Source organism: Mytilus galloprovincialis, chromosome 1, assembly GCF_965363235.1.
Source record: "Mytilus galloprovincialis chromosome 1, xbMytGall1.hap1.1, whole genome shotgun sequence".
In the NCBI taxonomy this organism is placed as follows: domain Eukaryota; kingdom Metazoa; phylum Mollusca; class Bivalvia; order Mytilida; family Mytilidae; genus Mytilus; species Mytilus galloprovincialis.
In genome coordinates this window covers 2,946,569-2,973,932 of record NC_134838.1, presented here as the reverse complement: position 1 = coordinate 2,973,932, position 27,364 = coordinate 2,946,569, and the positions used below count along the sequence as shown (strand labels likewise).

At 30.9% G+C, this 27,364-nt stretch overlaps 2 protein-coding genes across 7 annotated transcripts in view; one reads left to right on the top strand and one right to left on the bottom strand.

The window, feature by feature from the left end:
- The window catches only part of LOC143063032 (helicase ARIP4-like), a 42,188-nt gene extending 31,081 nt beyond the window's left edge, over positions 1-11,107 (bottom strand). For both annotated transcript variants that reach the window (XM_076234947.1, XM_076234954.1), the window contains exon 1: positions 10,934-11,107. The gene's annotated coding sequence lies outside the window, so the exon portion shown is untranslated. The remainder of the gene's footprint in view (positions 1-10,933) is intronic.
- A 313-nt stretch (positions 11,108-11,420) lies between these two features.
- LOC143063004 (intraflagellar transport protein 122 homolog) overlaps positions 11,421-27,364 on the top strand; it is a 60,535-nt gene continuing 44,591 nt past the window's right edge. For 2 of the 5 annotated variants that reach the window (XM_076234912.1, XM_076234907.1), the window contains exons 1-10: positions 11,421-11,578; positions 18,056-18,286; positions 19,232-19,308; positions 20,179-20,312; positions 21,077-21,156; positions 21,478-21,513; positions 22,975-23,050; positions 25,622-25,813; positions 25,996-26,134; positions 26,519-26,677. In XM_076234912.1, coding sequence (XP_076091027.1) covers positions 11,520-11,578; positions 18,056-18,286; positions 19,232-19,308; positions 20,179-20,312; positions 21,077-21,156; positions 21,478-21,513; positions 22,975-23,050; positions 25,622-25,813; positions 25,996-26,134; positions 26,519-26,677 — 1,183 coding nt within the window. In that variant the 5' untranslated portion in view covers positions 11,421-11,519. The remainder of the gene's footprint in view (positions 11,579-18,055; positions 18,287-19,231; positions 19,309-20,178; positions 20,313-21,076; positions 21,157-21,477; positions 21,514-22,974; positions 23,051-25,621; positions 25,814-25,995; positions 26,135-26,518; positions 26,678-27,364) is intronic. The other 3 variants (XM_076234930.1, XM_076234921.1, XM_076234938.1) reach the window with 2 other exon arrangements.

Sequence of the window (27,364 nt, the reverse complement as noted above, 5' to 3'; positions counted from 1 at the left end):
CAAAGTGGAAACGAATTAATATAAGTTGTAATAACTTGTAATAACTTGTTTCCCAATCCACCATAAATAAATATGTTTAAACTAAAAGAAAAAGCAGCAGAAAAGACAGTGGTTTAAACTTTTTTTTAAATACCCTGTTTCAATCAAAAGAAAAAGAAAATATTTTTGCTCCAAGGGGATACGAATTTAAATGAATATTATTTTTCTGTTTTAATTTACCTGTACTTAAAAAAATATGTGACGCTTTTGCATTTCTGTTCTTTACGTAGCAAGTCAAAAAAAGCGGTCATATAAATTATGCTGTATGATTGAGCTGCATGAAATGAAAAAAGTACGACGTTATTTATACAATGCATGAAAATAACGTCAAACTAACGTTACCAAAACTAACACCAACACCGTACGTGACGTCTAAACGAAACTCCACAAAGATACATGCTATCAGGATGAGATTTACAGCTATGTACAAATATTTCAATATTTTAAACGAAAAAGCTATGAATGAAAAAAAAAACATCGGACGTAGTTTTTCATGAAGATAATGTATCATAATTGTTTAGTCATTAAAATTGTAGTTATGTCGTAATCTGATTTTTTCTGTTATCAAAGGTTTTGTCCGACGGCACGTGTCAGTAATTAACCAGGTAATAAAATCACTGATCCATGAAGAAATAAATAAACATATCAATTATATGGCTTATAATTACACCTTTTTGTTTGTCGTGTTATATTAGTAAGTAATTAAAATTAAAATAATAAACCTCTGAAGCTAGTAAAAATTTCATAAAGAGCTGTAAAACAATTTTCTTCGCCAGAAAAATTTAAATAAAAATTTGCATAGGAAAGATAAATTTATTGTCTATATATCAAGGCTGTGAAAATCTTGAATACATTTTGAACATTTATGAGAAAGGTTATATCGAATATCGTCATAAAGCGTGCATTCCATAAGAAAATGTTTTTCAGTCTCTACATTTCAACTGTCACAAAACAAACAAAGTCTGTCTTCTACGGGTGTAGGCGGCCTGGAGTATCTGCTGGTTTCGTGCGCTAGCGGTAGAGCCCCGGAACTTCTTACTAGTTAAAAGATAATCCCCCTGAGTGAGCATATGACATTATACAAGAAGAGCGCGTGTCACGTTTAAAATGTAATTAATTTTTAAATCTCTTTATATCATCGAACCAGAGTCATGTATATAAGTCTCTGATCGAACCAACTTTTAACATATTTTTTTTAAATGATTTATCTTAATTAATGATTTTGGTGCATATTTGACCTGGGAACAGTCAGAGACATATATACACATGTATATATGTCTCTGGAACAGTATATCTAACATTAATATATATGTTCCTGATTTGACCTTTGCTTCATATCCTTAGTGCAGTATTTATAAATTCGTCAAGCTTCATTGGATTAAATCAACAATATGACAACTGGACACATTACACCAAATCGGCGCGTGCCATATAAAATGTTAATAACTCTTTTATTTCTGAATATATTTACACTAACATTTAAATATATGCTCTTTATTCAAATCTTTATCGTACTGAATGACCTTGGTGCTTATTTGTCTGGACCATCATGGGCTTAGTGCACTTAGACGCACCGGTAAAATACCAAAATATGATAAATGAGTTCAAAATACGATGCACATGTTTAGGACAGTAAACTGACAAGAAAATAACATGCGAAGAATTAAGAAACATTTTTTTGTCAATTTACCACAAATCATTTTTCAGAATTTAGTTATAAGAATCTTACTACAAACTGACTCACAATTTGTTTAGAAGTAATACTAAAATATGATAATTTTCAGAAAACGGAGACAAATTCATTTTTCAGAATGTATTTACACATTGAAATTCGTTAAAGGCTTGTATTACTGGACAAGAACGACGTCTTTAATGTGAAATGAGGCTATCATGTACTATTTGATGGAAACATAGTGGCTATCAAATTAATTGTGTTTTACTACCTATTAAATCAATTTAAAAATACTGCTTGTCCACTAAATACTGTAGCTCATATTAAGGACCCCACTTAAATCATGCATGGTCATGCTTTACGAATTTCTTTGCCATGGTACATTCTGTATAGCCATATAGGTAGTGATATACCTTGACATTTCCGGGTATTGCAAATCAACATATACAATGTATACTACCTGCTCATCTTTTATAATGACGTTCAATACCTTTCTCTGATATAACAACAATTTATAACATTCACATTTGTGAATGTTCTGTATATCAATTTCATATTTTATTTTCAGACCGAATGAGAATATGTTTATATTCAATGCAAGGAAACATATTGAGTGTCGGGTTTTTATTCAACTTGGTATTAAATTAAAGACATTTAAAAATACTATTGCTTGTTTGGTATATTAAGCAGTATTCTTGTCTGTTAGCGTAGACATAGTGCGCCCTACTGAAGAATATGATTGACAAGTCTTGCAAAGGAACAACGGATATACAACACATGGAAAACCCGATTCTTCCGGCAGGGGTGCGTCTAAACACTCCGCTGCTAAGTTTTAGTTTAGATTTAGATAGTTTAGATAGTTTATTCTCATAAAACCATGCAAGTACAGAGAAGTTAAAAAATAATAAACATAAAATTAAAAAGTGCATTAAATTAAAAGAGTCCAGTATGTCTTTAACAGTTCACCAATCTAATAAAATAACGGTCTCTCATCGCTCCCGTTTTCTGATATGTCGCTTGGGTCGCGACACATCAGAAAACGGGAGCGATTAGAGATCTGTTTAAATTAGATTTACAGTTCACAAACGTTTTAAATTTCTTGCACTAAATACTAATAAGGAGCACGTTTCAGCTGAACTACTGTTTTTACGGTTTCATTCTAGCTACATAGGCAAAGTTGACTTTAGATGTTTGACCATATGATACGAACATTTGTCATAATTATTGATTATTACTCCATAAATAACATTTCGTTCTAAATATGCATGAAATATTTGCCACTGTACGTTAGGCAATCAACAATCAATCGATCAAATTTGCACTAAAACTATGAATTGTTGAATTTATTTTTGTGCAGAAATAAATTCCATAGAATAGTTTAAGTATGTAAATATATTCAAAGGGTATTTTGTGGTCTCTAGGTGTAAGGAACTATTTTTTGACACATTAATTTCGCAAGTTTATGAATTCCAAAATGATGGTTTATTTCATATTTGTGGAGACTTTAATAGTAGATGTGGCGATGAGTACGATTACATTCCTGGAGTTGATTGTATAAATATGAGAAGTGTTATAGATTTTACACGTAATAGTTACTGTACTACATTTATTGATTTATTAACAAGTAGCAATTGTTGTACTATGTTGAAAGGTAGAGTTGGTAAAAACAATGACTTCATATGTGTTTCATCAAAGGGTCAAACGGTTGTTGATTTTTTTATTACTAGCTATGAAAATCTTCATTTTTTTCAAGACGGGGAAATGGGCGTAATAAATTGAGAACCTATAATAGTTTTAAGCAGGATTATGTTGTTGAAAACTACTGCAAACTGTTAATGCCTTTTTGTGAAAGAAGTGCCTTTGCAAAATTTTGATGTGGGGTGACTCCTATTAGACTGGAAACTGGGAGGTATGAAAATTTGCCGCTGGAAGAGAGATGTTGTTTTAATTGTTTTAATACTGTCGAAGATGAATATCATGTTATTTTACATTGTCCTGTTTATAATGATCTTAGACAAGTTCTTTTTACTGAGTCTCTTAAAATTGATGAACATTTTTAATAGTTTTACAGATGGTCAGAAAATGGTATTTTTATTTTCGAACCAAGTTATTATAAGATTATGTGCCAAAACCTGTAATTTTATTCTTAAAAGACGCTGAGAAGTTTTATATTGTAAATAATAATTGAATACTTTTGTTGTATAATTTTACCATTCAGGTTTAATATTTATTATGTACATTTACATATTGTTTTAGGTGATTATCGTCTCTCATAAATCTGTACAGATCGGCTTATGACTTATGTATACAAAATGTATCTTTTATAAATGTATTGTGTATTATGATACATAAGGTGAGACATAAATAAATATTGAATGGTATATCATTTTCTTATCGGGGCCTTTTATAGCTGACTATGCGGTATGGGCATTGCTCATTGTTGAAGACCGTCCGGTGACCTATAGTTGTTAATGTCTGTGTCATTTAGGTCTTTTGTGGATAGTTGTCTCATTGGCAATCATACCACATCTTATTTTTTATAGTTGACATTATCAAATGTTGGAGCCATTGTTTGCTGTTCGTCGCCTGTTTATATTTGAACCCCCATTTGGATTAAGACCAATCAGTTGGGCTGTTATCTGCTGTTTTGTTGTTTTGTTGTTTTGTTGTCTCTTTGACACATTCCCCGTTTCAATTCTCAATTTTATCTGATGTTCATTTTTATAGTATATTCCATAAAATGTGTTAGCCTAGTTTGAATGAAAATGAAGAACAGAGAATTAAAATATTGTTGAAGAGAAGATACATATCCGTGTTGAATTCGCCTCAGTTTGTTTATTCAAGTTTTGAATCCAACTTCTTAATCCGCAATCAACATTTACCCGACAACCTTGTATATTGTATATTCTTTATGAACTACCATCATGCTCATGTGACTATCGGGGACTGAGACAAATATTTTATGGTATAAACTCTGTCAAAACCAAATTGATTGAATATATCTAATCTAAATTCATTCATGTAGTAAAACATTTCTTGAATGAGTGAAATTATGAAACTATTATTTTTTAATCTTTAATCCTTGGCCTAATTGTGAAAAAACGGGAAACGGACTTGTGATAGACAAATAGACAACTATACAAACATATTTATTGTTATTTTCTTTAGTTATGAAATGTAGAAAATACCCGATTTAGATATCCTCATTACACATAAACTATGTTGAAATGCGTTGAATGCATGGGAGTTTGTATTTTTTTCTCCTATATTCGTAAATAATTTATTCATCTACAGTGTAATCGATGTTATAGTGTTCTTATTAGTCCTGAATATCATAGTACGAACAGACACATGTCTCTGGTACGAATCACACCTCTAATACAACTGTAAGAGGAAAAGGGAGAAAACCATGATGAATGACATAGTACAAAACTCCCATATTTTATTTTATCATGGCCATTATAACGCTTAATCTATATATTGGTTACTTCAAAAATGAAATCGACAATCACATTATACCACCAGCTAGCCTATTTTATTGCAAAACAAGCACACATTATGGTAAGCGGGAAGGTATATAGAAGAAGAAAATTCAGAGACATAATAATTGTGCTATTTCCCAATTACATGTATTTAATTACTGTATTCAAAATGTCCACCATATACGTTTGCTTCATCAAACGGCGTTTAATAAATTTAAATAATGTATTTCGCGCCTGTCCCAAGTCAGGAGCCTCTGGCCTTTGTTAGTCTTGTATTATTTTTAATTTTAGTTTTTTGTGTACAATTTGGAGTTTAGTATGGCGTTTATTATCACTGAACTAGTATACATATTCTTTATTTTCCAAAACTCCGTGTTACCGTAAGTTTCACTACTTGTATAATTTCTTCTTTCTGGCATAAAATATGATTACACTATTTGGAATCTCGATGAAAAAGAAATTTCTTTAACTCGCCATACTGAAAAATTCGACCAAGCAGGTTCGACCTCTTAACCACGTATACCATCAGTAAACGATATGTGTCCTCTTAGCAAACCATGGATAGGGAACAAAAAATAAAGATAATATGCATCAAACTTAAAATTATTCTGTTTGATTAGCCTATAATTTACATTTATCTCACATCTCCTTTCATCCTATTAATGTTTGCCTATGACCAGAGTACAATTTAAATCAGTACTTTTGGGCTCGAGGTATGTGTTTATGCTTGTGTTTCATTCTTACATGCCATTGGAAACATATTTTTATATAATATTTTATGACCTTCTGCAAAGATCGGGTAAATTCAAATTTTCTGTTGTGTTTTGTTTAATTCCTTTTGTCTTTAAATTTGGTCGTTTTTGCGTTTTATTTTGCCTGGTATTGACGGTATGTTTTCGGCTTATAACTTTGAATTCCCATTGGACGTTATATTTTGCCTCCCATAGTGTGCAGCAGCAAATATTTCATGCTAAATCGTGGTCGAAAATGTGAACAAGTTACCTAAAGTCTAATTTCCATAATTTCTCTATTTTATTTTTTCAACAACAGCATAACCTTTTCATTTGTTGGCCGATTTTCTCCTAATAATTTACTATATATCCGAACCTTTACAATCATACGCATTTTATTGCTTCCGCGAGACAGGTAAGATATATTAATTATCGGCTGATAAGACGAGTGCCTGATGATTTAAATTTATCCTGCAATTGGGTGTCCTACTATACAGATACAGCCCTACAGATATCGCTATGCTGTATCTGTATACTATACAGATATCGCTTTAAAGCTCCGCCCACTGCCGGACTGAGTATTGTTTGAACCTGTGTGACCTCAGAATGTGTATTCCAGTTGCATTCCAATGACGATGACAATTGTCGATTTCAAAACTTGAATATGTATGATTGTGTTACAAAATCAACCATGTCAATTTCAGCATGCATGTATAGCGAATGTCAACTCTGAAGCGTAGGACAACTCGTACACTTCTGTTTCAAATTTGACAATGTTTTGTTATTTGTTTTTACTGTTGAAATTAGTAATTATGTTAAAATAGATAATTATTCACCTTGAGCGATGTATTATTGTTGACCATTCGAGATTCTTTTTTGCGAACCCGTCTTCAGCGTAATGTGTGATTTTGATATTACTTTTTTGTATAAATATGCATATAAAAAGTATGGGATGAACATTCCATGGCTTAATAATATAAAATCTATTCTAGATAGTTGTGGACTGTCATATATTTGGAATGCACAGTACTTTGTTAGTAATACATGGTTATATCATAAGGTTAAAGTTAGTGTTGTAGACCAATTCAAACAAAATTGGCACTCTATCTTATTAGAATCGCCAAAAGCTATTAATTATCGTCTATTCAAAGATAATGCTGAAAGAGAAACCTATTTTAAGATCCTAGATGATAAAAATATTATTACTTTTTGTAGATTCAGGATACTCAGTCATAAACTTCCTATTGAAACTGGAAGGTGGAAAAATGTACCTAGAGAAAATCGAAATTGTAAACTATGTATTTCAGGAGATATTAGGGATGAATTCCACTATATTTTTAAATGTTCGAAATTTAATCATGATAGAGAAAAGTTTTTGAAACCATTTTATCTAAATAGACCAAACATATTGAAATTTCATGATTTGATGAATACTAGAAACATCAGTATGTTGAATCATTTGTGCAAATTTATCAGACTGATTAATAAACAGCTGGACTCTTAGGGGAAACATTGTTTAATAACTTTTTTATATAATATTGTATACATGCATAATGTTGTTTTTTTTATATTACATGTAGCTGGAAATATTTTTCCAGTTGTAGATCATACATTTGTATTAATTCTGACTATATGTTATATTATTAATTGTTTATAATATCTCTGTACCATGGATTTTGGTTTATGAGAATAAAGATATATAGCACTACGCGCAGTGCCATGCTTTTGATATTTCAATAGAAAATACATAGGGCGCAGTGTGACATATTCTGAGTACTTACCTGTGGCTATAAATGCCGGTGCTTTAAAATTTATTGTGTTTATGCTTTTAAGTATGTTAGTATTTTATGGTATTCAAGCAAAAAACAAATATACGACTGCACAAAGTAAAAAAAAAATGACTTCCCAGTCACATGCCAGCGATACGTCTAAACACTGCTAAGGACTCCTTATTGCATTAAGGACTATACAATGCCGCTAAGGACTAGAAGGAGTGTTGTTGTCTGTATTATTTTTACATATCATGTTAGAGATTGATATTTAACGCATAAATTTCAAATTTTATAAAAAAAAAATAATCATAAAAAAAAGATATTCACCATTATTTAGGCACGTGTCCGTTTTCTTTGATGTACCCAAAATCAGAGAACCGATTGACACATGCCAAATAACATAACAACTGATTAAACAATCATGCTTTTTTTTTTTTAAAGTAATTAACAATTGTATCGCAAAGATTAAGGTTTAAATGTTTTGTTCTTATTACAAATAATTAAAATGACAAATAATTTTTTTTTTTTTATTTCTTTCCCAACGAAGTACGGCGAGGGTTTTACTGCCCTTTGGAGTTAAGACTATCTCATGCGCAGAGGGCAATTCATATCGATTCATATGAAAATTTGAGAATATTATCCACTTTTATATACCAGCTGTTGGAGTACTCATCTTTTGTCGCTAATTGTCCGATTCCTATTTTATACTGAATTGGATTTGTATCTTTCGAAATTCTAAGGAATAGAGAAATCTTTGCCTTGTTGATGAGTTAACTATTCAATGGATTCTGCCTCAAGCAAAATATATATTGCAGCGTCTGCAGGTCGTTGTGGTAGAGATAGCAGATATTTAAATGTCTTTTTCTGGAAATTCTCAATTTTAAAATATCTGTCTTAGTAAGAACTTCAAAGCCGTATAGCATTCTTGGTATGACACAGTTTATATGAAATCCATGGATTTGCTCCATTCATTCCATGTAAGTCAGCTCCCATGAGAGAATACATGGTAGCTCTAGCAGTAGATAAAGGCAAGACCGACATACCCCAAATGTATAGTCAACAGAATTCAATACCCAGATGCTTTATGGTCTACGTCCGGATACATATGTATCGGGGTTATACGGGGTGGTTATTGTAATAGTAAAATTGAGAATGGAAATGGGGAATGTGTCAAAAATACAACAACCCCACCATAGAGCAGACAAAAGCCAAAGGCCACCAGTGGGTTAGTCCCCGTGAGCTACTATATACAATATTTGGTTTCTGGTGAAAAGTTGTCACATTGACAATCATACCACATCTTCTTTTTTATAGGTATACATTTTTTTTCAGTTTTCAGAGCTATTCAGATCTTTTCATTTTATAAAACGACAGTGTCTTTCTTTAATATAATCCAATTTTGCAGAAGATCCATTGAAAATATAAGAGTTTTATATATATACAAGTTTGCAGCAATAAATCTAACAATATATTTTTAGAAACATTTAGGCCTTTTTCTTTTTCCAGTTCACTTCCAAGAACAGTAATAGCCTACACTAAATTATTGAAATCGACAATGACAGCTCCAACTATATTGAAGCTTTTAAGACATTGATTAAATAGATGATGGAATGTTTTATCCTGCACCGACTGTACAGCATGCACCACATTTTTTCATCTTTGATCTGTTACTGTAAATAGACATTCAACACCTATACTAATACACACGTATTAAATACTCTTTATTGAGGTTTTTTAACTACTATATTGAAGAAGAAGAAGAAGAGTGTTGCTTAAAGACATTTCTTCTTTCAATAAATATTAAACAATATGCTATGTATGATCTGCAGAACATTCAGGCCTTTTTTTTAGATATACCTCCCATCTAAAATTATGTTTTTCTCAATTTCAGTCCTAACAAAAGGCTGGAATTATACAGTAGTGAAAGTTTTAACGACCTTGACTGGCAACACAACCCTTGCCCGGTCGGTCTGGAATTAGTGATAACTTATGAAGATAACTAAAAAAATGAAAAAAAAAAAAATAATCCGAATTTCTTGTCTTGATGTCTTTTAATGTTATCATGTAGGTCCATGTTTTTTTTTTTATATCACAAACATATAATTTTTTAAAACTTTGGTTAATTTTAAATGAATAACCTCGACTTTATAATAAGAAAGACATCTATTGAATAAATAATTCTAAGTTTAAATGAATCCCTACATAAGATTGGTGTCCATTCAAGTCTTTTAAAAATCTCCCCATTCATGCCTGAGTTGTGGCATCAGAAAAATAATTTTTCGTCTAGATCATGTAGATGAATGAAATGAAAATTTCAAAATCTTATTTCATGCAAGAGAACCTTTTCAAATTTTATTTGAGACATTTATTTTAAAAATACGAGGAGAAAAAAATCAAAATTACAAAATATTTCAAAAAATAAATAAAATATTTATAATTTTATCTACATGTATGAAAAACGATTCAAATTTAATTATGAAAATACAAATGTTCTTGAATAAAACTTAAATTTGAAGGAGTGAAAAAGATAAGCTATTTAAAAACTGCCCTGTATATTTTCAGGTCCGTTCTGGTCTTTAGTGTTACCATTATCAGTTTTCGAGTTAACGGTAGTTTTAAAAGCTTGTAAATACACACAAATGTGCATAGGGTTGTTTTTTAAAAATAAATATGGGTAAAATATCATTCCACAACATGAATATTGCACTGAAACGTCTTATTTGAGTATATTTGGGTATATTGGGGTAAAAAGTCATTTTGTGATCGTAAGCGGCTGACAAGAACGGAACAAGTTTCAATGCAAAAAGTGATTTAAAATTAATTATATTCATAAAATAAAGTATTATTGGTGTTAAAATAACATGAAAATGCATAAAATAATGTTATTATTCAATACTGTTTTGTTATAACTGTTTTTTGAGGTATATTGGGGTATATTGGGGTATGTTGGGGTATATTGGGGTAAAAAGTCGCACCCAAAATCATTGCAGAACTAAACTACAAATATAGTCAATATGTATTTCTATTGAGATTATTGATATTTACCTTCATTCATCAAAACATTGTCAGTATTGATAACCTATTGTTTAAGTATGTTGATATCAATAGGTTTTCTATTACAATGCATCATTATATAAACTGATAAATTATTCATTTTCAGACTATCCGAGTAAAATAATGTCACAAAATTCATCATAATTTATGACCCATGAATGGAAAGATGGGAACTCTACTTACCATGACGTAAAGTAATTATGACGGTTCCATCATTTCCTAAGTTAAAGACTGTTTTAACATGATTCAGTAGTCTTAAAATTGTCTGGATGCAATTTGTTCTTTTCGGGGTATGGGATTCCCCTTGTTGTGGGCCTTATTTGGGGTCATTTCCGGTCATTGTGTCTAAACAATAAAACAGGAAAAATCAATAATCATAGAAGATTTCATAACTTAACAAAATATCACATCACTATTAATTATTGTATTTTATTTGATCGAAAGTCATAATTTACGAAAAGAAATAAATTCCACTAAATTTATAAAATTGAAATTTCCTGCAAGTGCCCTTTACAAATTGATACGAAAACAACAATTTATTTTTTATATTTTGGAACAAATAGAGTTTTAAAACAATTAGAAAAATTATTAATCAATTTTGATGTGTAAAAATTGGGAAATTTCAATTAATATATATTTTTCTAATTTACGAAAATACGATACTACCGGAAGTGTTTGTACGCATGCACCGCTTCATTGCCCACCGACAAATTCCAAAACATAAGCGATCCGCACAATAAGAAATCAAAGATTTTGCACTTAAAGAAAGATGAGAGCTATTCCAACTTGGGTAGATAAAGTGCACGACAGGGATAAAGTAGAACAATGGTGAATTCCTACACTTATCTACCCTAACAATTTTAAATGATTAATTTTTTTTAGGAAAACTCAGTTTTAAAATAAATTTCCCACATAAACTAGCATGGTAGTTCAGGAAATCTTTTTTCACTGATAGTCATAAGTGTGAAAAAAAGATCCCATTCAACTGAGACAGTGGTGAAGTAAATAAAAGTTGAGGTAGATTAATGAGGTTTTAAAGTCTTCTGTGCAATAACAAACAGTCAGGGGTACTACTTGTACAAGTGTATTTTATTTACTTGAAGAAGTGAAAAAAAATATACACATATAAGTAAATAAATAATGTTTGAATAATCTCCCCTTAATTTTCTGAAAAATTTACTTGTATAAGTAAATTTTTCTTACTATCCCACACAAATCCTCAAGTTTTGAGATGTAAAATCATGCCTTTAATGATTTTTCCCAGGTTTGCTCAAATTTTTTCATTAAAGTTCAATGTTTCATCTCATTAATTCATCAAAGAAACTGATTGAGCAAAGATCTTGTATATTTGCGCAAGGCATTCAAAAATTGCTCCTTTGGGGCTTGTAAATGAGCAGTGTTAAGAAGATAACAGACAAATGGGACTTTTATTGTCCATGAAATTACACTTAAATGATGAGTAAAGACATCTGCAAAGGGTACACAATTTAAAATTCTATTAGAGATAAGAAATCTTAAGAATTCAAGAAAAGAAGAAAGGATGAATTTTTTACTTATACAAGTAAAAAATTCTTAATGACTAAGGGACATAACTAAGCCAATTTTTTTTTTACCTATACAAGTAAATAAAATTCACTTGTATAAGTATCCTAAAAATTTACTTATATGTGTATATTTTTTTTTACTTCTTCAAGTAAATTAAATACACTTGTACAAGTAGTACCCCTGACTGACAAACCAATAATATGAGCACAGGCACTTGTTTCAAAATTTTTTTTCCTATATACCTTAATATAACACAAGGTACTTAACTTGCATTTTAGAAAAATATCAGGTGGTGATGAAATTCAGTTACAACTATGCTGTTTTCTAGGCTGTCAACCCCACTAAAACTTGTTATATCGTAAATCTAAATTGATTTATCTTTACAATGTCAATGGTGTATAACACACCTACATTTGATGTCAAAATCATCTCTTGACTTTGCGTATAAAAATGAAACAAGCTCAGATAACTCTGAGAATCATTTAGACTTTCCCATAAAAATGACCAATCGGAAACTGAGATATATAAGGAGACGTGACACGTTTATTTTCAATTCATCAGCGGTTGGCAAGGTATATTTTAAGGTATATAAGAAAAAAAATTCCGAGACAAGTGCCTGTGAATATGAGGCAGGCATTACCTGTACTGGGGACGAAGTCTGTGACCGTATACATTAATTTTTTTTATAGTCAACTATTTGAAATCTTAAAAAAGAGGCGGATAGATAGAAACTTTTCTGACGTTGGTCCTGTTGTTAAGATTTTAGTTGTAACGTCATTTTTAAATGAATGTAAACAAAGAAACGCTATGCTGAACATATAATGTTTTTCTGTATTCTGTAGGTGTCGCTGTTGACACTGGATTGTCTCCCTTGTAAATATTAAAGTCTCTCGTGTACAATTTCCACTCTGGTAAACAACTCTCTAGTACTTTAAATATTTACTTATAGGTGACAACTGAACTTTTTTAGACAAAAAGTTAAAAATAAACATTTAGCAATTAACAAGAAAAATGGAAAAATAATAATAATGTTTCTTAATCAGAATGCGCGACTCGCAAATAAAGTCCCCCACAATGACGTTTTTTCATATCAAAGATTCGTCTAAAACAACAAATTTATGGGAAACATTATGATGTTCCTTTTTTTAGAAGTCTTGTGACAAACGAGACTTGAAGTAAGAAAGAAATGTCTGCTCAAATGAGGGAAAATAAAGAAGTCTGAAAATAAAGAATTTACGATTTTTAGTTCATTAGTAGAATGAAAATCTTGATTTTTTTATTTTTAAATTTATTTTTTTTAATGATTTTTCTACTGTAATAGGGGACTTCTAATGTGAGATGGGTGTAAGTTACCTGTGAAAGGGGACAAAGTCTATGAATTATGTTTTTTAATATTCAAACATATTTTAACTTCAAACATATTTTAACTTCAAAATCTTTTAAAAAAGAAATGGAAATACCATAATTCTGATTTTGGTTCTGTTGTTAATGTTATTTAGTTATATAAGTTATGAGGTCATATTCAATGTAAACAATGATTGTACGGTGAATATGCTTTTTTTCCAAAAATGTACGTTTGACCTTGACCTCATTTTCATGGTTCAAATATTAATGTTAAGTTTTTGTGGTTTGATCTGTTTCCTTGTAATATAATCAGTAGGACCACTATATTTTGTGTAAAGAAACGCTATCATCAGGAAAAGTTTTTTCATATTAATGAATTATTAAAAATGAAATTGGTAGTGTTCCTTCCTATATTTTACTAGACTGATAAATATATATTTTACTCAGTCTCATGTCAAACAAGATCGGAAGAAGGAAGTAGATTTCTGCACAAATGCGGGAAAACAAAAAAATATAAAAAACAAGGTTAAAGATTTTAAGTCTTTTAGTAGAATGATTTTTTTGCAGGATTTTTTTTTTTTTTTTTTTTTATTTTTTAATTTTTTTTTTTACTGTAATAGGAAACTTAATCTATAACTTAGAGTTAGTACTTAGAATTATATGCAGCACTTATTGCATAAACTTTTTCTTCTTTTTACTGATAAAAACGTGCTAAGCACTAATTTTACTAATACTACATTCATGTACATGAACTATGCAGACAGCACATGCATAAATCTTATTTCTTTAGTGCAGCAAGTTATAAACAAAATATTAATAAAATAATTAATTTAATGTAATTTCTTTTTTTTTTTCTTTTATTGTTCTCTACATTTTAGTTGAAACTATATACAGTGTGAAATATATTTAGATGTTTGGATGTTTGTTGAGAACATATATATTAGAATCTGTTCTAGGAAACAGTCAAGAGTAGTGCAAACCCTTCCAGAGCACCTGAGATCACCCAAAACTTTTGGTGGGGTTCATGTTGCTTGTCTTTAGTTTTCTATGTTGTGTTTTGTGTAATTTTGTGATTATTTGTTTGTTTGTCTGTCTGTTTGTTGTTTACTTTTTGGGGAAAGACGGCTTCAAGCCGTCAATTCCCTAATGGGGTTGGCCAGAGTATCATTCCCTCACGTCAATCATTTTGTTTTGATAGTTTGGAAACCCCCTCAAAATGTCATACTGAAATTGATGGCAAGGAGAACAGATTGACTTTAAATACATTTTTTACACATTTCCCTTCTGTTTCTCATGAAATTATCGTATATTGAGGTTTCCCTTACACTATATACGTTTCTTTTACAGTCCGGAAAAAATCAGTATTACGAAATATTCTATATATATCTAACCTAGTGACGTCATTGTTGGAATGCCACACTACACAGGGATATCCTTTATTCATTATAAAAATCATTCACAGTATTTGTATACTAATTTAAAATCCGTATTTGTTAAATATAAACCTAATGATGTTTGCTGTAGTGTAGATGATTCACACACCAACATGCAATGCTTTAATCTGAGGTTATAATCAGATAATATGTAGGTCAACTTTCGCGGTATCTTAGGCCACAGACCACAATTAATTCCTCTATCAGTTCTTTATAACGTTTTGTATCATTAAAAAAATTGCACCATGCACTTTTGTCAAATTTTTTGTGTGTGTAATGTATAGCCCTAGTCCAAATATATATCCAAAATTCAGAAAGATTGTAGCAATCACTTTTACAAATTTAGCCAATACACATCCATACCCCTATTGACAAGTCAAGAGATGTTCCGAAAACTGTAAATATGACCTTTTTGCACTTGGCCTAATCACTCATTCCATATCAAAATCAGTTTAAATACAACATCCAAACATTTATTTCACCTCTCTTCTTTCATTTCCACCAAAAAAAATCTAAGAAATGAGTGAGGAAGGGAAAGAAAAAAAATTAAGGAAAAATACACTCTAATTAAAAGGAACTATATTCGTGGACAACGAAAAGCGGGGTCATTAATTGTGGTCTTGGGCCAACAATGTCAATGGGGATTCATGAGATTGGGGAGAGAAACGGCAGTTTTCATTGTTTCTGTAAAAGTTCTGTTTTAAAAATCTTCCTCCAATTCAGGAGCACCTCAATTGTTGAGTAATTTTACACTAAAATCAAAGTAAATGTTTCTGAACATTTAAAATGTGACATTTAGTATATGATAAGTAGTCTTCTATATAAAAACAAAATGTGTATCAACATAATTATTGAAATGGTTAAAAAAAAAAAAATGTTTTTTGTAGTTTATACCTATTGAGATTGGGGAGAGCAACTGCAGTTTTCATTCTTTCTGTAAAGTTATGTTTTTATAATCTTTCTCCAGTTAAGGAGCACCTCAATTGATGAGTAATTACCCACTAAAATGAAAGTTAATGTATATGAACACTAAAAATGTCACATTAAGTATATATATGATAAGTAGTCATCAATTAAAAAATAATTTTGCGTACCAACATAATTATTGTAGTCATTTTTTTAAATTTTTTTTTTAAATATTGCTTTTTGTAGTTTAAGGTGGTACCTAACACTACAGGGAGATAACTCTGTAAAATCAGCTAAACGTTTTAATTACGTTGCGTTGTTAAGAGAATATTAAGCTTCTCAATGATCAAAACTAGTGTTTGTCAAACTGCTATATAACCAGTGTATTTTTTCTGATAAAATGGTTGGTTCAAATTTTTTGAAATTTTTATATTTTTGTCAAAGGGTCAAAGTAAATACTTTGTAAAAATTTTATGAAAATTAAACGAGCCCAATTGATTTTAGTGAAAGTGTTAGGTACCACCTTAAAGCTATTTATTCATGAATTTTACAGATATATCAAAATGTGGGATCTGGAAACAAACTTCACACAGCTTATATCAATCATATTTGATTTTATAAGTACATGTATCCCTGTGATGAGAGTTGTGACTGGGAACTTAATCAATGGAAAATTAAAACTGAATAGATTTTTCAGTCCTCACTTTCTTGAGAATACTGTCACAAAAAATTGAGAATGGTCTTAGCCTGCCATTCAGTTGTACATAATTAAAATTCTAAAATATATTGTAGTAGTTGTTAAATTCAATTGAATTTTAGATAATTAACTCCCAACTTTAATCAAATGTTTTGATTTAGAAGGTGCAGATCTCATTGGTCCAAATTGTCTCTATGATGAATTCTTGACTAAGGAAATGAAATAACAATAAACAACAATTAGTTTCATTATTGTCAGCCTTTCTATATGTTCTAGCTGTTCTTTTGCTCATTCTTTGTATGTAGACTATCAAAAGATACCCCCCTAAAAATTGAAACAATGGCCGTCTTTTCCCTCAGAGCTCTTCAGCTCTTTGATTTAACCATGACGTTGTCAGTTTATTTCTGAATAATGAGTTTGAATTTGCCTCTGGTAACTTTTGCCCCTCTTTTACTGCAGCTAAAGGTAGAAGGTTCCCTTGTACATGTTGTAATATTGTTCTCTGGAAAATAGAGATATTGTATGAATCTTGTGTGGTCTGTATGGGTCTGAAAGAATAAATGTGTGAATGTTGCCTTGTTCTTATATCTCACTTGTAACAAAGCATCCAGGTAGTGTAGTTAAATACTGTCTTGAGATTTTGGTCCATCACTAGTTTTGGTTACAGAGGATAAAACTGATCAATACCACTTATCGTTTTTATAAGAGTTATGCTACTGTATTACCTTATTTATTGATATTTTTTTTATGATAGTTATGCCTCTGTATAACCTTATTTGTTGATATGTATTTAGTTTCCAGATTATTATAATTACATTTTTTGTATCACCTGGATCATAAATTACAGGTCAAGATTGATTTTGATGATGTTGATTATCATGATTATTACTGGTATTCCCCTAACCTGAGTCACATTAAATTTCTTATATTTTTTTTATGTTATTAAGTTTTATTGAAGTCCTTTTTGACAAAATCTTTCTATATGATGTGAAAGATAAAATACATAAACAGTTTACATTAAATTTGAATTAGTTTTTGGCATTTGTTTTTTGATAAAATGTTTTTTGCAAGCAGGTGTATCCATAATCTAGTATCTGTAACCATTAACCCACCTAATTTTAGTTTTGGAAAACATTGTTTCCTTTCTTTTATTATGTTTATCATGTTTCTTTATAAACTTACCAATTTATTTTTTATATCTTTGTTAAGTTGTTAAATTTCATATCAACTGATGCCAACATTTTACTCAGCAACCAACTTTCTGTTTGAAATATGCATTTCTTAAAATTTAAGTATTAAGACATATTTAGGCAACACAATTATGTTACATGTACTTATAAGAAACCTTATTGTCTATTACACTCTTTCAATATTTTTCAGCATTTGGGATTTATGCTTTAGACCAGATGGCAGTCAGTTGATTGTTGCTGCTGGTAACCGTGTCCTAGTTTATGACACCAGTGATGGTACCCTGATACAGCCACTTAAGGGTCACAAGGACACTGTGTATTGTGTGGCGTATGCCAGAGATGGGAAGAGATTTGCTTCAGGATCTTCAGATAAAAGTGTCATTATATGGACCAGTAAATTAGAAGGAATTTTAAAGTACACGTAAGTTATCATAGCTGAGTAAAATTTCAGCATTTACAATAGATTTCAAGGTCATGGGGCAAATACGTCAATTTTCTAAAGTTCAGCAGTTTCTTCTTTTGATGAGTATAACTTTTTAAATAATGGCATTAAGAGCTTAAACAAAAGTTGTACACATTTCAAGTAAATTCACTTCATCAGTTGACAATTTATGATAAAATATGCTAAAACTAAATTACATAATTGGCAAAATGAAAAAATCTGACTTAGAAATATCCATTTGAATTTATTTCAACTTATGTAAACTTCTTATAAAATTTGACATTCTTACACATATTTGTAATAACAATTAACACTTTGATTATTTTAACAAATTAGCAGTTTAAGACATTTGATAATGAATTGAAATGATATGAATTATCACTTTAAGATCAGTTTGAATATATATATAATACCATTATCTCTTCATATTGTAATTTTTCCAAACGGTTCTTTCAAAAAAAGTTATCAGTCATAAATGGTTTGACAAACTTTGACCTTTACAATTTTGAGTCTAAAAAAGGATAGATGAAATAAAAGACCACCTGTTGGGAAAAACCATACTTTTTATGTAGTAGGAATTGTTTCTTAAGACATTTCCAACTGTATATATTTCTTGAAGTCTTTGGTTAATATTTTGATTTACTATAGGTTCTTAACTCATTACAATGTTTTATACTATTATTACCACACATTCAAGTTTCAGTAGTTTCAATACATTTACCTCAGTGTTTCTAATGTAGTGTTAAAAATCCTTAACTATGTGAAATCATCTATGGTTTGAGGAAATTGAACTAATACACTAATTGTTTTATAATCATTTAATTAATTGTCATAATTACTTTTCACAGGCAAATCAGTCATTGTTTGAATACTAGGATATTTAATGTAAAAAGACAACATAACTTTTAATTATTTTTTTTTCAGTCATAACGATGCTATACAGTGTTTATCATATAATCCTGTAACACATCAGTTAGCTAGTTGTGCAGTCAGTGACTTTGGTAAGTAAGTCTCTACTAGAATAAGATAAAGATATCTAATTGCCAAACCTCAGTTTGAGCATCCACCTGTCAAAATATACAGTTAGAGTGGGGTGCTTATTTTTGCCATAATTTTCCATGTTTTCTGCAGTTTATGTTCAGGTCTTTATGTTTTTGAAGTATACTGATAATTTTATATGAAGATAACATCAATTGCAAAATTTTCTGAGCTTGAAAACGTGTTTCTTTGAAAAAAATCATCTGAAAAGATAGGTTAAAGGCTATTTGAAATTTCCTGATGTTTTGTCAAGGGGGGGGGGGGGGGGGTGTAAATATTCGCTGTTTTTATACATCTATTTAAAACCAAATAACAGCTGCTTTAAACAATATTTATCAAAGCATTTTCCTAATAAATGACTAGCAGACATTTCAAAGGTGTAAAGATCTGAAATTTAGAGCAATCAGTCAAAGAATTACTAAGAAATACTTCTTTGAAATCATGTTTTTCACTCAGGAAATTGGCTGAAAATTGTTGCCCAATTTTCAGTCCTTTGTGGTAAGTGGCGAAACTTTGTCTAAGTTAAAATAATCATACTTGTAATAATTATATAATTTACCAACATATTTCTTCCATTTCAGCCATCCCCTTTGAAGTTTTTACACCTCAAAATCATAAAACGGTGAATTTGTTTCCTCTGGGAAATATGTGCACCCCACTCTACTAGCATAAAAAAAAACTCTGTCTGTTTAATTCTTTTACTGTAATAGAAATTGAATGGTGCTATCAAATATTTACAAAACATGCCATTTGACAGTTACTAGTCACATGTTACTAATTCCTAACTGAAACAAAAATACCAGAAAGATGTATTTACAAGCATTGTATTGCAGGTTTGTGGTCACCTGAACAAAAGAATGTGTCAAAGCACAAAGTAAACAGTCGTATAACTTGTGCTAGCTGGACAAATGACGGACAGTACCTAGCACTGGGATTGTATAATGGTCTGATTAGTATCAGAAATAAGGTATGGTGTATATTGGTATATGGGTTTAATATTTATTGCAATTAAATAAATAATTCAAATGTACAAATATGGGTTTAAGAATTTTATTTTTGAATAGGTGTGTAAAAGTTGAAAAGTGCAGAAAAATTATAGAAAGGCATGGTTTTATTTTGAACATTAACAAAAAAATATTTTTCTGAAGAATTTCCAGTAGTATGATATATCTTTTTTAAGAATACTGTTGAAGTTTCTAGGAACATTTCTATAAATGTCAGACACGGGAATCAATGAATGTGTTTGTAGATAGATGTTTTTGTGTTCTGTTAAATTGACCTTTTTAAAATTTACACTATGATGACTGCTGTACCCATATTTTTGACTATTTTATTTATTATGTCTGTTTAGTTCACGCATCATTGTAAATATAACAGAATTTGATGAGACTGTCATCAAAGTGAGAGGGTTAGCGCTATAAAACCAGGTTTAATCCACAATTTCCTCAGTTGAAAAATCCTGTACCAAGTCAGGAATATGACAGTTCTTGTCCATTTGTTTTTGATGTGTTTTGTCATTTGATTTTGCTATGTGATTATGGACTTTCCGATTGATTTCTCTGAATTCAGTATTTTTGTGATTTTACTTTTTTCTATAACTATTTGCAATTTGGAACTTTTTGTCCTAACATATGATTATTTTGTTCCCATAATTTATAAAATATTGCAAATTGAACTGTTTTGTCCAGCATTTAATGTCTTTTGACATGGTGATGATGTTATATTGTACAGGGTGGTGAAGAAAAGGTAAAGATTGAAAGACCATATGCAGCAGGAAGCCCTGTGTGGTCTTTGGAATGGAATCCTAGCAGGTGACAAATATAAAAATACTTCAAATATATTTGTACATACAGATTTTATTTTATTTTAAACTTTTGTTCAATTATCATGCTGTTATATAATACTGTTCAGTAAATCAGCCCCCCTTGACTTTTTTTTATTAATGATCCACAGTGCTATTGTAAAAGTTTTGAAAATATCTGATTTTGAGCAAAAAGATGAGTGCTCTCTTCACACCCAATAAGAAAAAAATGTTTGAAGATACACAAATTTAACAATTGAAGATTACAAATTATTACAATTGAAGATTGCTTATGATTACCAATGGTATTGTAATTAGAATTATGTTACAGAAATGGGGCAGTAACTCCCCATTCACATTTCTCAAAGTAAGTGGTGTGTAACGGGACAGGGTCATAGGCTAGATGTACACATGTGTTTTGCTAGATGTGTCACACACAACATGATTGTTTCACTATGCAAGGCTTTCATTCTGGGAGTTTATCTGTTTTACTTTTATTGGATCAAAACTGAATAAAATTGATGCAATTTGTAACTAAAAATACAGTGCTATTTTGTATCTTTTAAAAGGCTAAATTAAAAAAATGTACTTAAAAACAGATCAGTAAATACTGTAAATGCACTTTATTATGAGCACATAATTGTTTGTATTGTAATAACACAATGGATACAAGTAAATGGTAGAATTGTATTTCAGAGGTTCAAGATTGTCTTACCACATACACCATGAAACTTTGATGCATTATGGATAACAATAGTCTTAATTACTATTACATTATCAGTCCTAAAAGTCAATCAGAATATCGTGATCAGTTAATAATAGTTTATCTGTTTAATCTTAGTTTTGTGTAGGAGAAGACAAGCAATCCGATTCCTCTTCAATTATAAGAATGACATCAAACATGAAATTTGTACTTTTAATTTCATATTGTAATTTCTGCTGTGTTTTGGAACCTATGCATAAAATGTACAACTGTTGAAGGAATGCAATTTTGAGATTAATCTAAACTGGCTTTCATTTAGTTAAAGTGTCAATTTATTTTTCATTTTCATTTTGTCATGTTAAATGTCCATAGCAGAAGTAGGTATGGACAATTTTCAGCTCTTTAAGTTTAAAGTTAATTTAACATTGCAGGAAGTATGCTGCTTTACTTGCTTTACCCTCTCAATGTTATTTTTTTATCCTGGTTTTTGACTATTGTACATAGTCTGATTTGAACCATGTATTTGATTTATCAGTCTTTCCTTTGTCTTGTATCAATCTATGTTGACATCTCATAGCTAATTAGAGCTTTGCAACATCAAATATGCTTGACCAAGCCTTAACAACTATGACCCTGGCTTATCAGCAATGTTATAATTTTGACATTAATTGAAATGTTCTTCTTACAGTTTGCTGTTTTAGCAATAAAAAAACTATTGCTTATATTATGAATTTATCTTGAAAATATACACAATTTTATAAATCGATTATCAGATTGTTATCATTTTGAAATATCAGCTATACCAAATATAAATCCTTTTTCAGCTTGTATGCTATTCTCACTAAACAGAAAGTTTCATATTGTGACACTCCCATATGCAGGAAATAAGATTAACATATTATGTTTAAAAGAAAAAAAATCATGAAAAGTTTCAATCTTATAAAATGATTGAGATTTATATTAGTGAGTGGTTAAGTATGTCAAACTTACTTACAGTTGATAAAATCTATTTATGACCACTGGGACCTATTTTTGATTCAATCTTATTTTTACTGAATTGGAAGTTTTTGGTACATAATGAATAACTGATGACAGGTTTTAATACAGTACAAATTGATTTTGTAGAGATGAACCATATGATATATTGTCTGTTGCTGACTGGGGACAAAGATTGTCCTTCTACCAACTCTCTGGAAAACAGGTGAGATTCTTCTAGGTTTAAGAGCACTCCTGACTTCCTCTACCAAGAAAATCTGATTGCCACAAATAGCACAATAGTGTTGAAAGTGGCCTTAAACACAAATCAATCAATCAATACTTGACAATAAAATGTTGTTGTAAAATGAATGCATACCTGCCAACTTTTTAAAATGCCCATGGGGGTTTTACGTGCAAGATGACTGTCATAGTCCTTAAAAACCTTTAAAGGGCCTTCAAATACATTTAAATGTTGTTTTTTGGCTTCTACATACTTTTACATGCCTAAAGTCATTGTAAAATTAATTGTTTTGTTTAAAATTGTGGACAAAATTGCTCTTTCAAAATTTCAATTTGGGAGCCTCCATGGGGGAAATCCCCCGCAAATAGTGACAGTTGGCAGGTATGTGAATGTGCTAGTTTTCTATAAAATCTGCTTTTCCTGTGTTGAAACAAGGTCATTAACTAAGTAAGCCCCCTTTATACCATTTAGATCACAAAGAAGGAAATTGAGGTGGTCAATTATTTACCTAATGTTCTTTTCAATTCTTTGCATTAGGAATTATATGTACGGTATGTTTATTGTATTTTCAAATGAGTTATTTGGCTTTTTCAGAATACATTTTTTTTTAAGCCTTCGACTTTAGTCGAAAAAACAAGACTTAGCGATCCTACATTCCATCAGCGTCAGCATTGTTGTTGGCGGAGGCTGCCACGAATATTCACTCTGTGGTTAAAGTTTTTGAAATTTTAATAACATTCTTAAACTATACTTGATTTCTACCAAACTTGGACAGAAGCTTGTTTATGATCATAAGATAGTATCCAGAAGTAAATTTTGTAACCGTATTTTACTTATAAATGGACTTAGTTTTTCTAACGGGGAAACATTACATTCACTCTGTGGTTAATGTTTTTTTAAATTTTAACAACTTTCTTAAACTATCCTGGGTTTGAACCAAACTTACACAGAAGCTTGTTTATGATCATAAGATAGTATACAGAAGTAAATTTTGTAAAAATAAAATTCCTTTTTTTTCTGTATTTCACTTATAAATGGACTTAGTGTTTCCGCTAGGAAACATTACATTCACTCTGTGGTTATGACTTTTGTCGAGTCTGCAACTTTTGTTGCAGAAAGCTCGACATAGGGATAGTGATCTGGCAGCGGCTACGGCGGCGGCATTAGCTAACTTCTTAAAAGCTTTATATTTAGAAAGTGGAAGACCTAGGTGCTTCATACTTTGTATATGGATGCTTCATGTTACGAAGTTTACGCCAGTCACATGTCTAATGTCCTTGACATTATTTTCATGGTTCAGTGACTGCTTGAAAAAAAATACAGTTTTTTTGTAATGTTAAATTCTCCCTTATTATAAGTAATAGGATAACTATATTTGGTATATGCATGCCTTGCATGGTCCTGATGCCCGTCAGACAGTTCTAACTTGACCTCTACCCCATTTCATGGATCAGTAAGCAAGGTTAAGTTTTGGTAGTCAAGTCCATATCTCAGATACTATAAGCAATAAGTCTAGTATATTCGGTGTATGGAAGGACTGTAAGGTGTACATGTCCAACTGGTAGGTGTCATCTGACCTTGACCTCATTTTCATGGTTCAGTGGTCAAAGTTAAGTTTTTGAGATTTGGTCTTTTTTTTATATAGTACTATATGCAATAGGTCAACTATATTTGGTGTATGGAAATATTTTATGATCTATATGTCAGTCATGCAGGTTTTATTTGACCTTGACCTAATTTTCAAGGTTCAATGCTCAGTGTTAAGTTTTTGTGATTTGGTCTGTTTTTCTTAAACTATAAGCAATAGGTTAACTATATTTGTCGTATGGAAGAATTGTTAGCTATACATACCTGCCTGGCATGGTTCATCTGACCTTGACCTTATTTTCATGGTTCATTGTTCAATTTTTCTTGGTTAATGTTAAGTTTATGTGACAGTTGTAATAAAGCTTTATATTTAGGACTATCAGCATAATATCAATGATAAGTAAAGAAGGCGAGACATTTCCATGTGTGCACTCTTGTTAAAATTTTAATAACTTTCTTAAACTATCCTGGGTTTATACCAAACTTGGACAGAATCTTGTTTATGATCATAAGATAGTATACAGAAGTAAATTTTGTAAAAAAAATAATCCATTTTTTTTCGTATTTTACTTTTAAATGGACTTCAATTTTCTGCCAGGAAACAACACTTTCACTCTGTGGTTAAAGTTTTTAAAATTTTAATAACTTTCTTATACTACAAATGTATTGTGGTTTTGTACCAAACTTGGACAGAAGCTTGTTTATGATCAAAAGCATCTAGATGAATAGTTTTATGGGTTTTTTTCCTCATTTTTGTTGAGCCTGTGATTAACAGCAAAAGTAGGCAAGACACTGGGTTCCGTGGAACCCTTACAAACTTTATTACATATAGATTAATGCAAAATTTTACTGACCAAAAACATAAACTAGTAAATATTTAACATTAAAATGATGATTGAACACATCTTGTAGCGATCTTTCTAATTTGTTAGAGCTTTTACACATATTACTGTTTTTCTGTTTCAGATAGGAAAAGATCGTGCCCTTGGTTACGACCCTTGTACACTAGGTTGGTTTTCTAAAGGAGAATATGTTGTAGTTGGAGGTTCTAACAAGCAGTGCTGTCTACATACAAGAGAGGGAGTTAAGCTAGGTGTTATTGGAGAACAAGAGTCATGGGTGTGGTGCGCTGCAGTCAAACCAGATTCCAATTATGTGGTAAATAATATCACCCATAATGTAATTTTTCAAATGACAACATCAGATTTTATTTTGTTTTTTGAAGATTAAATAAAAATGTAGTACCATGGAAACTTTTTGTAAACAAAATATCTAAACCCACTTGTATTAAATCTTTTAAAATATGTTTTATTATATAGGTCTTAACAAATTTGTTATAGGCTGTTGGTTGTCAAGACGGTACGATAGCGTACTACCAGTTAATATTTAGTACAGTACATGGTTTATACAAAGACAGATATGCTTACAGAGATAATATGACTGATGTCATCATACAACATCTAATTACAGACCAGAAAGGTTAGACTAAATTAAAAACAAAATAGACAGTACATTGTCTAACCTATTTTCCACCATGATAATTGGTTTCTCCTAAGATCCAAATGAAATACCTGATGTGTGGTATGATTTTGAATAAATAAGACTGCTTTTCTATTACTTCATATCTTTAAAATGCTGCTAAATATCGCAAATTGTACACAGTTAAAATTAAAGTAAGGGTTGTTGAATTATATTTATCTGGAAAAGAGAAAAATATATGGTTTCCACCCCCACCCTATATTTTGCATCCAAGAAAAAATATGTAAAGTTCTGATGTATCTTCTGTCTCTCTAACATTGAAACAAGTTGTTGACTTAAAATGTTAAAACGCCATTGCGACTCCAGTTTATAATATTTCACCAGTGAAAGGAGTTACTCAGATGCACTTGATGAGATCAATGACCCAGATTTTGGACAGTATTTATTATGACGATTCTGACGTTGAGGAAGATGATGACAGGGCTGCTTATGAGATCAAACGTGCTCTAGGAACATTAAGTCCTAGGTTCAAAACTGCTAGAGGTTCATTGTTCATCTAATTGTTCAATATTTTCTTCTTTCCATTGTTTATGTTACATTTTTAGCTCACCTGGCCCGAAGGGCCAAGTGAGCTTTTCTCACCACTTGGCGTCCGTCGTCCGTCGTCGTCGTCCGTCGTCGTCGTCGTTAACAATTTACATTTTGAACTTCTTCTAGAGAACCACTGAATGGAATGAAACCAAACATGGCATGAATGTTCCTTATGAGGTGCTAACCAAGTGTTGTTACTTTGTTGCCGATCCATCATCCAAGATGGCCGCCAGCCGGGGACTTAGTTTAACATAGGACCCTAAGGGAAATGCATACAAATGACTTCTTTTAGAGAACCACTGAATGGAATAAAACCAAACATAGCATGAATGTTCCTTATGGGGTGCTGACCAAGTGTTGTTACTTTGTAGCCGATCCATCATCCAAGATGGCCACCAGCGGGGGACTTAGTTTAACATAGGACCCTATGGGAAATGCATACAAATGACTTCTTTTAGAGAACCACTAAATGGAATGAAACCAAACATAGCATGAATGTTCCTTATGGAGTGCTGACCAAGTGTTGTTACTTTGTAGCTGATCCATCATCCTAGATGGCCGCCAGCGGGGGACTTAGTTTAACATAGGACCCTATGGGAAATGCATACAAATGACTTCTTTTAGAGAACCACTGAATGG